The 14,608-nt window shown below is 42.4% G+C and overlaps 1 protein-coding gene across 4 annotated transcripts in view; it reads left to right on the top strand.

Annotated features, from left to right (window-relative positions):
- LMBR1 (limb development membrane protein 1) overlaps nucleotides 1–14,608 on the top strand; it is a 165,871-nt gene that overhangs the window by 146,095 nt on the left and 5,168 nt on the right. The window contains exons 17-19 of one of the 4 annotated variants that reach the window (XM_082633088.1): nucleotides 2,185–4,479; nucleotides 5,739–5,872; nucleotides 6,933–7,097. In XM_082633088.1, the coding sequence (XP_082489214.1) occupies nucleotides 2,185–2,270 (86 nt within the window). In that variant the 3' untranslated portion in view covers nucleotides 2,271–4,479; nucleotides 5,739–5,872; nucleotides 6,933–7,097. Of the gene's footprint in view, nucleotides 1–2,184; nucleotides 4,787–5,738; nucleotides 5,873–6,932; nucleotides 7,205–14,608 lie in introns of those variants that run through there. The other 3 variants (XM_082633087.1, XM_082633090.1, XM_082633089.1) reach the window with 3 other exon arrangements.

Here is a 14,608-nt window from a genome sequence, read left to right as displayed (position 1 = left end):
TTTTAGAGTTAAAATTTCATTTTTAAGCCTGTTGTAGCATCAGCAATATTAGTTAGCCATAATCTCAGATAAATTCCTACTTACCATTCACGAAAATGAGATGGTTATGAATAAATTGCAGTAAATTTAGCGTTTGAGTTGGTTATTCTGGATACCATCTTGCTAAGGAAGTCTTTATCAAAGCAGTAAAATGTAATTTAACCTAAGGTAAAGGTTGTAAATGTTGTGTTGGCTCTTTGGCCATAAGAGGCAGTGAAATCATCAAGAGTTGTGTAAAACATCTAATAGATACAGTTTTTTTTCCCTAATGTTTTCTGTTACTCTTTGGAAGGCTCTAAGGAGGCAATGCCTTATGCCTAGAAAAAGATCCTCATTAAGTGTATGTCATGTGTGAATGATCTGAGATCTTAAATATGATTTCACTGGGAATCATAATTTGATTATAAAATATAAAATTTAACTATATCCTTTCTTTTTTCTTCTTCTTCTTTTGTGTGTGTGTGGGAGGTGGGGTGGGAGGGATTTTTCCCTCTGCTGCTGTGCGTTGAGAATCGTAACATCTGTCTCATAGAATACCTGGCACATAGCAGACACTCAGAATGTAGCTACCATGATGGTGGTGGAGGTGATTGTTTTTGCAAAAGAGAGACATTTTAGTTTTCCTGAATGCATAACCTGTGCTACACCCAGGTTTTAGAAGTAACTCATTGAAATAATCGATCCTAAAGGGGTTCTGTTCCAGTGAGGGCATTGATCACTTGGTCGCTGCTCTCTTTGCCCTCTTCCTTCTGTAGCTGGCCTGTGTTAACACGCTTTCTCACGTCCAGCAGTTGTAGGTGCCTTCTGTCACTCAGTGGCTTGGCCGTTCCTGAGACAAGAACTGTTTTTTTGTGTGTGTTGGATTGATTTATTTTTCCTTTCCCAGTCATACATCATAGACAGGCTCAATTTTACCTTTTCTTTCATTAAGATATGCAGTGATAGAAATTTAAAAATTTGGAGTGCTATGTTGGCTTACGAGGGATATAAAATTGCTTACCAGTCAGGTAGACAACCATCTGAAATTTTAGGGGAAAAATCATCTTATCCAGGTATATTCTTACAAATATCTGAGCCTCATAAAAATTGTTTCCTCAAAATCTTTTCTATGGATGTGTTGCTTATGTGTTCTTGATTGTCTTTATGCTTCATTTTGTTAAAGTGCTCAGAGCTTTAGGGCTTCCCTGGTGGCGCAGTGGTTGAGAGTCCGCCTGCCGATGCAGGGGACACGGGTTCGTGCCCTGGTCCGGGAAGATCCCACATGCCGCGGAGCGGCTAGGCCCGTGAGCCATGGCCGCTGAGCCTGCGCGTCCGGAGCCTGTGCTCCGCAGCGGTAGAGGCCACAGCAGTGAGGGGCCCGCATACCGCAAAAAAAAAAAAAAAAAAAAAAAAAAGTGCCCAGAGCTTTAATGCCACTTAAACTCTTAAAATTTCTTCTCACTTTTCTGCCTGTGAGGGCACAGTATTGTTCTATGTGTCAGGTATACTATGTAAATAATTGCTGTATGATACAGAGGGAAAGTAATGTAACTTAAAAGATAGTAATAATCTTTTACTCTGTGAAATATCTTTGAGTAGTGAAATCTTCTTTATGGTCAGTTTGTTCTGTTGCCACTTCTTTCTTCTTGGTAGTGTCTTCCGTTGCTTTTCTTTTTACCTGCATGCTTTATGTTTTGGTGTGTCTTTCCCTGCATTTTCCTGTGAGTGTGTATGTATGGGTGTCTTTTAAAACAAAAATGGGATCATCCTCGTTTCAGGTTGTTCCCTGGGAAGGGCACTAGGGTGTGGGGATAAGCTTGCAGGAGGAGGTTTATTAGCAGTTGCTCTTGGGACCAAGGTGGAGGGCGGGGCAGGGGCAGGAGCTGTGTGAGGGCAGTGGCCGCTGCATCTCACCGGAAGCCTCAGCCGGCCCCGTGGGATGTTGGATGAAGGAAGGACTCCCAGGCTGCCCTGAACTAGGGGAGGCCTGACTGCCTCCTGGGCAGCTGTCTTCAGCTCCGGCCCGGGCGCTGCCGGTGGGGAGAAGGGCCCTTTCATCCTGCAGGGAGTGTAGCCAGAGGGGCACAGTTCCCTCAGGAGCACGGCACACTCTGCCCGACCTCTCAACAATGCATTAGTTCTTACATTTTCTTCATTTTCCTGCAGGGCTTCATAAACTTCACTTATCAGATACTTCAAGGGATTCAGAAACCGCAAAGCCTTCTGCAAATGGGCATCAGAAAGCACTGTGAGACCCACAGCACTGCTCTGCAATCAAGAGCCTGAGCACCCCAAACTCGTGACATTCCCGTCAGTCAGGGATGTTTCCTGCTGACTGTGGTCCACGTTTACGGCCTGGGCCTGTCAGTGTTGTTTTCATAATCTAAGAGCTTGGCTGTTGCAGGTCTTCTTATTTTTATTTACCTTTGGGGTGGCCATTGTAGTTCCCAGCCAAGTGCAGCCTCCTCAGGGCGGCGCGCCTTCTGGGGCCATGTTTGCTTGCATCAGTTATGCGCCCATATGAGAGTGTTAGAAAAGGCCAACTTTGGGGCTTTCTAAGGATTCACTTAAATCTTGTTATATATTCCATTCAAAATGAATTCCATTCATGCCCTACATGAAAGGGCATCCTTGGTACTTAGATGTGAAATTTCTGCAAAAAATGAAAGTTTATAGATGATATTGCAGTGGGTACATTGGAACTGTAAATGGTTGCAAATTATATTTTTCACTTCCTTAAAGAAAAAACAAAAGCATAGTTCTGATTTATGTTACAGAATGATATTGATTGGACTTTGAGTCAAGGGAAAAATACAAAATTCTTTTAAAACTTGAGCCTTGGTAGAATGCCACAGGAATACCTCCTACTGTCCAGTGGAATAAGCTATGGTAGGAAGTATTATGTAATCATAGTTCTCTGACAGTTTATGTGTATATAATTCAATATTACCTCTCATAACATAGTTGCCAGTGTTGAATACACTTGTAACTTAGATTTTGCCTTATAGGCTATATGTCCACTCAGTTTTTTTTAAACATTTTTTTCAGAAATCCCTTAATTCCCTGTGTCCATTATGAACTATAAATGCTCTGTGGTAGACACCCCTTCTGTCGCCACAGTCTTCAGGCTTTGATCACTTCTGTACATGCCAGTTTAAACATCAGACTTAGGAATGTTACCATTTTACACCCAGAACACACAGCATCAGCATTCATGATGTAAGAAAAGTTTTGCAGTGTATCGTGGTCTGATGATCATTCAGTTATTAAATTGTAAATAATTCTTGGGATGGGTTCTTGACTTTAAGTCCATTGAATAAAAGCTATAACATTATACTCCGTGTTACCATCCACTAGGTTTGAGTACCAGAAATTGTGCCTCTGCAAAAATAGCAGATGGGTCCACTTGCACACAGTTCATACCATGCAGCCTCTATAAACACATACGTTCATATGTGCTGTGTGTATGGCAACAGATTGTGTTCAGACAAAAGTAAAAGAACAGTTTTCTCAAATTGTTGAATTTAAAGGTTTTTGGGGGAGAAATTTATGAAAAACAGGCTATGTATATTTTGACATCAAAAATTTCCACTTAGATCCAATATAATAAGAGAAAGTAACCCAAAGCTCCATTGTGTATACTTCTCCTTTATTTATACCTCTGCATTTCCTTCTGAGCTTCTCTTCTTGTTAAAATGCAGCTTAGTTTTAAAATAAAAGAACATTTTGTGATTCTAAACAACACTCAGTAAATACCACCAGTCTAGTACGGGTGAATTTCTCAGCATAAGATCCACATACTGAGAAAATGAATAAAAATTGGCTGCTTTCTAATTTTACTGGTAATTATACCTATTTAAGTGTTAATTGCAAGTTTTGATTTTTACTGAAACTTGCTTGCTTTGAGCAGACCAGGTCAAGGGGAGAAGAGAAAGGAATTCCTTTAAATAAAAGAATATCACTTTTAACTTACACTAATTTCAGGGCAGACATCCAGAGGAAGAGCTTCTGGGTATTTGTAAGATGTCTGAAAATTTTTGAGTAAAATATTAAACTTTTCAATGTCTATATCAACTCTTTGTTCATTTGAAAGTTTCTTTCCATCAGAGGACTTAAGCCAGGTTTGGATTAGTAAGGAGTGAAATGTATTATAAATTCCTGAAGCTCGTAGTGGATGCTTCTTCACTGCTGTGTGGAATAGAGGGACGGTTTTGAACCTTGGGTGCAAGATGCCTTCTGTGGAAGCAAATACAGGTTGTCACATCCTCGGTCTGCACGTGATGACAACCACTTGAGGCTCTAGAAACACCTGGTGTATTCCTGGTCACAAGCACAATCTTCCTCCTGAGTGAGACACTTACTCTAAATGCAGGTGCTTCTCTTGGATGCGCACTGGAGGCTGGCATATGCACCTGTGGCAGAAGTGGGTGCAGCGCACTGAGGCCGAGCACTGGAGGACTGGTAAGGACAGACAGGCACCCGTGAGCTTCCTGTTACTGCAGTTGTGAGTGCAGTGAAGGGAGGGCACGAGGCCTCAGGTCTGAGGTCCCGGTGCCGGCAGTCGGACAGGCCTGAAACTGCCTTCCTTCTAAGTGGATGGGGTACATCACTGACTGCGTTAAATCAAATGCTCCTTTTATTTTTTCTCACCGCTAGGATCTATTTTAAAAGGGCATTAGGCACTGCGATCACAAAGTTTCTTGAGACTAGGCCAATTCTTATCATTCATTGGTTCTACAGTATGTAAATAAATTATTTTGAAGTTATAAATTTTACAGATTATAATGTTAGTAATGATTTTTACTGATTTTCCAAGACATTTCTTAGGTTTAAAATTTGTTTAGCTTTATATACATTCTATGTAAAAATAGACCTGCTGTAAACATGAGACTTTATGTGAAAATTACACACACACACACACACACACACACACACACACAGGTTAGCACCTTCAGTGCCACGCTGAGGGGTTGACAGTGGATGAGAATGAAACCTGCCGGGTGGTTCTCAGTCTCAGATGCGTCAAAGGTGCCTATATACCTGACCTTCGGGGCACCGGCTTCTGCCTGGTTTTCTGCAGCAGTCGGCCTCCCTGTGGCCTCTGTAACCGCCTTATTTGCCAGCAACACAGGCTTACATCGTGTGAAAGCCCTAGGTGGCTTTCTATGCTGTTAGCACAGTATTTAGTGTATAAAGGCAGAGTTCTTAAAATAAATTTTTTAAAGTATGAGGATACATGCAGTACTGACTTTTTAAACTTTTAAAAAATTGGTATGTTACTTTAAAAATAATGTTTGGATGCACTGGCAAATTATTTTTGTTTACAGAGTGTTTTGTTTACAGGTTATCAGTCTTGTTTCTATGAGATACGTTTAGTGTGACTTTTAAAATGTCTCAGAAATTAAGGTTTTACAAAAAGTGATTTCATATTTTGGTTTACAAGTACTCAAATGTGGTTTTTATTTTTTAATCTTAAATGCCATCATGGCTAAAACTTAAGGGCATATATAGGTTATTTTCATTTCAGTTTTATAAAGGGCAATAACTATTCTGATGGAATGTTGAATTGAGGAAGGAGTGGATATTTTCTCTCCTTTTTGTTGGGGAGTTTTTGATAGATCAGTTTCTTGCAACCTAAAATGTAGCATCAATAACTGAAATCATGTATGTTATTTCTTTGACTTATTTAGATTTGATTTCTCTAATTTCTTCTATTGAAGGACTGAGCCATATACCTGATTGTGGTGTGAGCAGCTTAATCCAGAGTGCTTGGAGGGCAAATGCCTTTAGCATGTGGTTCATTCACTGACAAACAGAAGCCTCTACGGCAGTGGCTTTCAGACTTCTGACCAGAGTAAGAAATCCAGTTTACATTGTAACTCACACACTATACATACAAACAAAAATTTAACAAAACAGTACCTACTTTTACTGTGTGTGATGCATGCTGGCTTTTTCTATTCTGTTTTGTTGGTATTTTTTTAAATATACTTGACACAAACCACCAAGTCATTTCCTGGCTGAAAGAATACAAAGCATTTTTTTGGCTTTTGAATATTGTTCAGGTAAAATTCATTATTGCAAATACCACTGAAACAAAAGTATTGCATATACAAATTACTTGTTCCACTGAAAAGAATGTAATTAAAATCAGTAGAAATTGCTCAAACTCTAAAAAGTGGATTATAAAATTTCAGAACTAAGTGATTGATCCATATGTCTTAAAGCAGTAGTGCTGGGAGCTAGTTTTCAAGATAAGTTATTTAACTTCCAATTCTTTGCAATTCAATTAGGAAAAAGTTTTTTCAAGTTCAAATGTAATCAAACAAGAAATTCACACAAAACCCAGTCATTCTGGATATGACTTTGGTGTTGTGCTCTTCTAAAGGTGTGAAGAAGTCAGGTTCTCACAAGCATGGATTACAGAAAGCAGGGCAGCAGCAGCTGCTGTGCATGTTTTCTGAGGACCAGAGAGAAACAAAAGGATCTTCAGTGTCTCAGTGTGAGGAGGCTGAGATTCAAATGTGGGCTGTGAATCTGAGGAAGAAAGTTTTACCAGTTTCTACGAATACTATGTGAAGGATGTAATGTCTTTTCCTTTGAAAAGCTATTATTAAAAGAATGTACTGCTTACAAACAGTGACACTGAGGATCGAGGATTTGGGACACTTCTGGAGCTGTAGTATATTGATTCTGCAGCCTTCCTTTCACAGCCCTCTTGAAGTCTTCTACAGTTTTTCTCTGTCGGCTTAACAGTGGGCTTGAGGATGGAGTGGCAGAGGTATTTATTGCCGAAGCTAGCCCCTGTCTCTCCCCAGCCTGTGCCTGTTCAGAGAGTTTCATATCACCTCCACTCTCTCTCATCCTCTCTTTACTTTAGTCTCAGCAGTGATTCACCTCTTTTCTCTTTTTAGTCCTCACTGTGGCATCTCATCAGACCTCGAAGTCAAGGAGGTGAAGGATGCGTGGGGGAAGGGAGGAGGCGAGTGCATTGTTCTCCCTCTCAGCAGCCTGGAGACCTGGGAAATGGGGAAATACACGCCTCCATTTTACAGAGAAGGGGCCCAAACACACGAAGGGTAAGGTTTGCTGAGGTCGCACAACTAGGGAGTTCAAGAGCTGTCTGAACGCAGGTCAGTATCACTGAGTCTCACGTCTTCCTGGTCTGGGGGTTTTGATTTCTTAGTGACTCCAGTCGGGTGGTTCAGAATTTTCCAACGGGGCTTCCCTGGTGGCGCAGTGGTTGAGAGTCCGCCTGCCGATGCAGGGGACGCGGGTTCGTGCCCCGGTCCGGGAGGATCCCACATGCCGCGGAGCGGCTGGGCCCGTGAGCCATGGCCGCTGAGCTTGTGCGTCTGGAGCCTGTGCTCCGCAATGGGAGAGGCCACAACAGTGAGAGGCCCACGTACCGCAAAAAAAAAAAAAAAAAGGAAAAAAAGTTTTCCAACGCCAGGATATTGAGTCAAGTGTTTGAACATCGTCTGTCCACTTGTCTTAGTGCTGATGGGGAGTTGCAGAAGTGTGGCATAGTCCCAGGGTCCATATTTCTAGGCCTTAGAAACCCAAGCAGACTTAATTCTTTCTCAGTTATGCAGCTAAACAGTTAATAATGCAGATAACATAAGAAGATATCTAAGATGTGGTTCTAAACTGAGACCAATTTTATGTATATAGCTTGCAAAAGGGACCGAACTGCTCTAACTTGGTAATAACGGCAATGATACTAGCAGTAGCCACTTACACAGTGCTTCCCTGTGCCAGGTGTTGTTCCAGGCAGTTTGTGTGTGTGTGTGAGCATGTTTATTGAAATACGTAGCTTCGTCAGTCCTCCTGACAATCCTGTAAAGTAGGTACTGTAAATATTCCCACTGTGCAGATGAGGAACCTAAAGCACAGAGAGGTTAAGTAACCTGCCCAGGGACCCCCAGGACACGGGATTTGAATCCCGGGCCAGCTGGCTCCTGAGTCCCTACCCTTAACCACTTTATAAACACTGCTTCTCAGATAGACTTTACTTGCCAGTTACAGCCGATGGAAAGAAGGCACCTGTTTTCACACAGGAGGCCCTGAGACTAGTTGACAGAGCCCTATCTAAGATCAGAGCCTCTGAGACCGAACAAAGGGACTCGTTTAAAATTGTTACCTGTCTTCATGGTGCTTGGTGAGGACACTGAACCAGGTAGAGAACACGTGTGAGATATTTGGGCTTTAAGAATGCGGCTTGATTGCCTTGGAAGGAAGAAAAACTGTTCGGGAAAAGTTTTTTAAAGATGATGGTTCTGCTCCACGTATCACAGGTCGCAGCCCTGCAGGTTTCCCGTGGTCCAGCGAGCTCTGCATTTGGGAGGGGTTTAGGCAGAGCCGCTGGAGCCATTGGTTCTCAGCGAGCACAAGCCTGGAACTGGTGGCCTTGAGCCCCAGTGTGGGCTGACCAGAGCTTCGGTTTCCTCATGATTTCTGCATTCCTTTCCCCAACAGGTAAAAGGGGCAGGACCTGCAGTTGTGAAAAAGCGCGAGGAAACAGTAGCCAGTCTGAAAGGGGGGGGAATCACACCCTGTGTACCATGTAGTGGAACACGCCAGGTGGCTTCTGTATCTATGTATGTGTATCTGTGTATGTGCATCTATGTATGTGTTATCTGTGTATGTGTATCTGTGTATGTGTATCTGTGTATGTGTATCTGTGCATGTGTATCTGTGCGTGTGTATCAGTGCATGTGTATCTGCGCATGTGTATCTTCATGTGTATCTGCATGTGTATCAGTGTATGTGTATCTGTGCATGTGTATCAGTGTATGTGTATCTGTGCATGTGTATCAGTGTATGTGTATCTGTGCACGTGTATCAGTGCATGTGTATCTGTGTATGTGTGTATGTGTATCTGTGTATCTGTGCATGTGTTATCAGTGCATGTGTATCTGTGTATCTGTATGTGTATCAGTGCATGTGTATCTGTATATGTGTATCTGTGCATATGTATCAGTGCATGTGTATCTATGTATCTGTGTATGTGTATCTGTGCATATGTATCAGTGCATGTGTATCTATGTATCTGTATATGTGTATCTGTACATGTGTATCTGTGCATGTGTATCTGTACATGTGTATCTGTGTATCTGTGTATGTGTTACATGTGCACCAGGCTGTGGCCGACATTCCACAGCCACTGACAAAGGTCCTGAAACGTTAGGTACTTGATAAGTATTAGCTGTTATTTTAAATAATTTATTTAAATGTTCTCTTATAGTCGCTTGGCACTTTTAAGATAATGTCACAATTAGTTGTAGCAGATCCTATAAAGGACTAAAATAAGACTTTAAAATTTTTGCTAGTGGGGGCTGTATAGGAACAACTGGGACCAGCTCCGTAAAGCCCATTCAGCATTTATCTGGTCCATATGGGGCTTTTCTAAGTGAGTCCTCACTTATCCTCGTGGAAATTTTTCATCTACTGGAGTTGCCTAAAATCATCATTTCTTAAATTATGATGAGGATTTTGGAATCGTACAGGCTATGGTAAAAACTTGTAACAAACAAGAAAGCATTTTTGAGTCTCCACATCCTCATTATGTTTATTTGGTTAAGCTCGAAAGTCTAGATGTATCAAACATTAAATTAATTACAGTTTCCTTATGAGGCTTTGTCTTTGAAATAGAAGCCAAGTCTCTGTCTACAAAAGGCAGTGAGGAATTCCCTGGCGGTCCAGTGGTTAGGACACAGCGCTTTCCCTCCCGAGGCCTGGGTTCGATCCCTGGTCGGGGATCTGAGGTCCCAAAAGCCTCACAGCTCAGCCAGAAAAGGTGGAGGGTTGTGCAATGATATTGGACCATGACAGTGTTTCTGCCGATTTGCCTGGTCTAACTCAAGTTTCAGTGTTTGAATTGTCATTGTAATTCCATGTGGTTGCTCTGTGACGAACCACATGCCACCACAGGATTGTCGTATGTATATGGAACCTCCTTTGTTCATGAGCTTTTTTTCCTACCAATAGATGTAGGTTTACGTCATTCCATTGAATGGCTATATAGTATTCCTCTTGATGTGTATGGACCTTTTTTTTTTTTGCGGTATGCGGGCCTCTCACTGTTGTGGCCTCTCCCGTTGCGGAGCACAGGCTCCGGACATGCAGGCTCAGTGGCCATGGCTCACGGGCCTAGCCACTCTGCAGTATGTGGGATCTTCCTGGACTGGGGCACGAACCCGTGTCCCCTGCATTGGCAGGCGGACTCTCAACCACTGCACCACCAGGGAAGCCCCATGGACCATATTTTAATCAACTCCTTAGGGATGGGTGTCTAGATTATTTCCAATTTCTAACTACTGTAAATACTAACAAATAGCTTTCTACATGTATCTTAGCACACTGTTTTATTATCTCCTTAGAAGTTTGTAATGAAAAACTCCTCTTTCTCGTACTCTCACTATTTCACTTGTACCCACCAAATGTGTGGGTTTTTTTCCTACACCAAGTATTTCTCCAGTTCTCTGTGGATAACTACATGGGTGTCCTACAATTCAATTCTGAAACTATCTTCATGAAATTAGTGCACACCCACATGTTAGGGGCTCAGTCCCAATAAGACTGGCTGCCTACCCGCCTCGTCACCCCTGCTTCAGATGCCGATCCCAAGCCCACGCTGTCACCTGTGCTTCTGACCAACCAGCTGTACATCAGAGGGTCCCAAGACCCCCTCCTCCAGTTCAGTAGTTTGCTAGAGCAGGTCACAGAATGCTGGAAAACAGTTGACTTGCTAGATTACCTGTTTCCCATAAAGGATACAAGTCAGGAACAGCCAGATGGAAGAGATGCACAGGCCAGGTTTAGGGAAGGGGCACTGAACTTGCCCACCCTCTCGGGGTGCCCCACTCTCCTAGAGCCTCCATGCGTTCACCGACCTGGAAGCTCTCGGAGTCCCTTCAGTTAGCGGTTTTTGTGTCTGTGGAGGCTTCACTATATAGGCGTGATGGATTAAATGATTGGCCACTAGCGGTGAGCTCACCCTCCAGCCCCTTTCCACTCCCCAGAGGTCAGGAGGGTGGGGCTGACCCCTAATTAGTTGGTTGGTTCCCCTGGCCATCCTTGGGGAGTTTCCAGAAGTCACATCATTCAGTGTGGAGAAAAGGGAACCCTCCTACACAGTTGGTGGGAATTGGTGCAGCCATTATGGAAAACAGTGTGGAGGTTCCTTAAAAAAACTAAAGATAGAGTTGCCATATGATCCTGCAATCCCACTCCTGGGCATATATCTGGAGAAAACTCTAATTCAAAAATTCACATGCACCCCAATGTTCATACCAGCACTATTTACAATAGCCAAGACATGGAAACAACCTAAATGTCCATTGACAGATGAATGGGTAAAGAACATACACAACGGAATGTTACTCAGCCAAAAAAAAGAATGAAATAATGCAGTAAGTCAGACAGAGAAAGGCAAATATCATATGATATCACTTATATGTGGAATCTAAAAAGTGATACAAATGAACTTATTTATAAAACAAACAAATTCAGACATAGAAAACAAACATGGTTACCAAAGGGGAAGGGTGGGGAGACAAATTGGGAGTATGGGATTAACAGATACACACTACCATATATAAAATAAATAAACAGCAAGGATTTACTGTATAGCACAGAGAAGTATATTCAATATCTTGTAGTAAACTATAATGGAAAAGAATCAGAAAAAAAAGGAATATAGATAAATACATATATATATGTATAACCGAATCACTGTACACCTGAAACTAACAGAATATTGTAAATGAACTCTACTTCAATTAGAAAAAAAGAAGTTACGTCATTCACATAAGCCCAGGTGTGGTTGAAAGGGGCTTGTTAGGAATATAAAAAGGTACCCTTATCCTCTTATCACTTAGGAAATTCCAAGGGTCTTCAGAGCTCTGTTCCAGAAATGGAGGAGGACCACGTGTATTTTTTATTATAAGTCACAATGTCACATAATTCCTAGAAATGAAAGTGGATCAAAGAGAATGCACACTTCCAAGAGAAAGACCATATCAACATGCTCTCATCAGCAGCATGTGTGTGTCTAGCTAACACTGGATTTTGCCAGTCTTTTACATTAGTGGCAGCTTGATGGGCAAATACTGTTTTTCTCACACTTTTAATAACTAGTGGGGGGAACTTTAAAAAATTTTGGCAACTATTTGTATTTCTGCTTTTATGAGTTACTAAATATACTTAGCCCACTTTTGGTATTTCTTATTGTTTTATAAAACCTTTCTATTACAGCAGTAAATATTTGTCTTTCTGTTGTGTTGTAGATATTTTTCCTGGTTATTTGTTTTTTTAACTTGTTCACATTGTTTTCTGCTACATGGAAATCTAAAATTTTGAAGTAGTCAAAATTGACAATTTCCCATAAGTTTTTTGATATCGTACTTAGGACTTCCCTACTCCAAGGTAAAAATATTTACCTGTTTTTGTCTCTAACTCCTTTAATTAAGATGTAGCTCACATATCACGTGTTGGGCTGCACCCTACAGGCCTGCAAGCCCTGTAATTGCCCAGTCGCGAGACCAAAGAAAGAGCCTGGTGGTGGCAACAGAGACATCAGTGGTTTATTGGACCCAGGATCTTACCTCTGAAGCAAAGTCCTGCAGTGGCACCTCTGGCTGTGGGGTGGGGCGGGGGGACGGTTACGGGGGACGGTTACGGGGGATGGACATCAGGTCGGCTGGTTACCAGGGAGACTAAACTAGTGGAGCTGTTCTGATGAGAAGATACGGACGGTCAGTAGCTGGGGCCGGGGACAAGCATGTAGGCGGTTACTGATCAGGCCCTGTGATGAAGAGGGAAGGTCAGCCAGGTGAGTAGGGTGTAGGTGAGGCAGGGGCTGGTCCAGCAGGGGATGTCCAGAGAGCAAGAGTGCAGCTATCTTGGGGGGCTTGACCGTGCACCGTAAAATTCACTCTCAGAGTATACAGTTCACTGGTGTTTAGTGTTCAAAAAACAAAATTCAACCAAGTACATTGAGGATCTAATTGGCCTTATTAGGTGGCTTATGATTAGGGCAGCATCCCATCTAGCACCTAGAAGGAGCTCCCAGGGGTTGTACAAAACAAGGTTTTTATAGGGAGAAGGGTGGGACAAGGGAGCTATTAGCCAAAGAAAAGGGAGGAATATTTTTATTTTTTTATTTTTTTATTTTATTTTTATTTTTATTTTTTTTTTGCTTTATAACAAATTAAATCAGTTATACATATACATATGTTCCCATATCCCCTCCCTTTTGCGTCTCCCTCCCACCCTCCCTATCCCACCCCTCCAGGCGGTCACAAAGCACCGAGCTGATCTCCCTGTGCTATGAGGCTGCTTCCCACTAGCTATCTACCTTACGTTTGGTAGTGTATATATGTCCATGCCGCTCTTTCGCTTTGTCACAGCTTACCCTTCCCCCTCCCCATATCCTCAAGTCCATTCTCTAGTAGGTCTGTGTCTTTATTCCTGTCTTACCCCTAGGTTCTTCATGACATTTTTTTTTCTTAAATTCCATATATATGTGTCAGCATACAGTATTTGTCTTTCTCTTTCTGACTTACTTCACTCTGTATGACAGACTCTAGATCCATCCACCTCATTACAAATAGCTCAATTTCATTTGTTTTTATGGCTGAGTAATATTCCATTGTATATATGTGCCACATCTTCTTTACCCATTCATCCGATGATGGACACTTAGGTTGTTTCCATCTCCGGGCTATTGTAAATAGGGCTGCTATGAACATTTTGGTACATGTCTCTTTTTGAATTATGGTTTTCTCAGGGTATATGCCCAGTAGTGGGATTGCTGGGTCATATGGTAGTTCTAGTTGTAGTTTTTTAAGGAACCTCCATACTGTTCTCCATAGTGGCTGTACCAATTCACATTGGGAGGAATATTTTTAGTTCAAGACATCATTTGGGGGAAGGGAACAGCAAGGGTTTCATCATGCAGATTGCCTCCTCTTCCTCTGGGGGTGGAGAGGGCCCACGTGGCAGACCACCTCCTTGGTGAGGACTAGAAGATTCCAGACTGGTTGATCAAGATTACATTTCTGGTGAAGGCCGAAACTGCAGTTAGGTCAGGTATCATGGGCTTTAGCACAAGAGACACAAGTGACCATTTTGGGCCTGTGGTTTTTCTCTTTTAACATTAAGTATATTCACAAACATCACCACCATCTAATTCCAGAACATTTTAATCACCTCAAACATAACTACTTTTAAGCCTTCGTTTTTTGGTAATCAGGCATTCCTTTATCTGGAGTTTATTTTGATGAAAGGAATGAGATAGTGGCTGTGCAGACCGCCACTGGCACACAACTCTTCTCCTTCATGCTAAGCAGCACAAGTCCGGTTTTCTGTAAGGTGGCAGTGTACCCAGCCCCCCACGGCTCACATGGCTCAGGGGTGATCAGGGAGATTGCTGTGTAGGGCCCCCAGAAAGGTGACTCCAAGAAGTGAGTCCGCCAGGAGAAGCACCGTGGATGTGACAGGGAATTATGACTGGGACTCTGAGCCACTTCCCACCATGAACTTACCTTGAAGATGGACAGTCACAAGAGCTTGGGTGCCCGTGGGG

This window comes from Mesoplodon mirus, assembly GCF_964341445.2.
Source record: "Mesoplodon mirus genome assembly, chromosome: 9".
Lineage (NCBI taxonomy): Eukaryota > Metazoa > Chordata > Mammalia > Artiodactyla > Ziphiidae > Mesoplodon > Mesoplodon mirus.
This window is presented reverse-complemented; position numbering and strand designations above follow the sequence as displayed.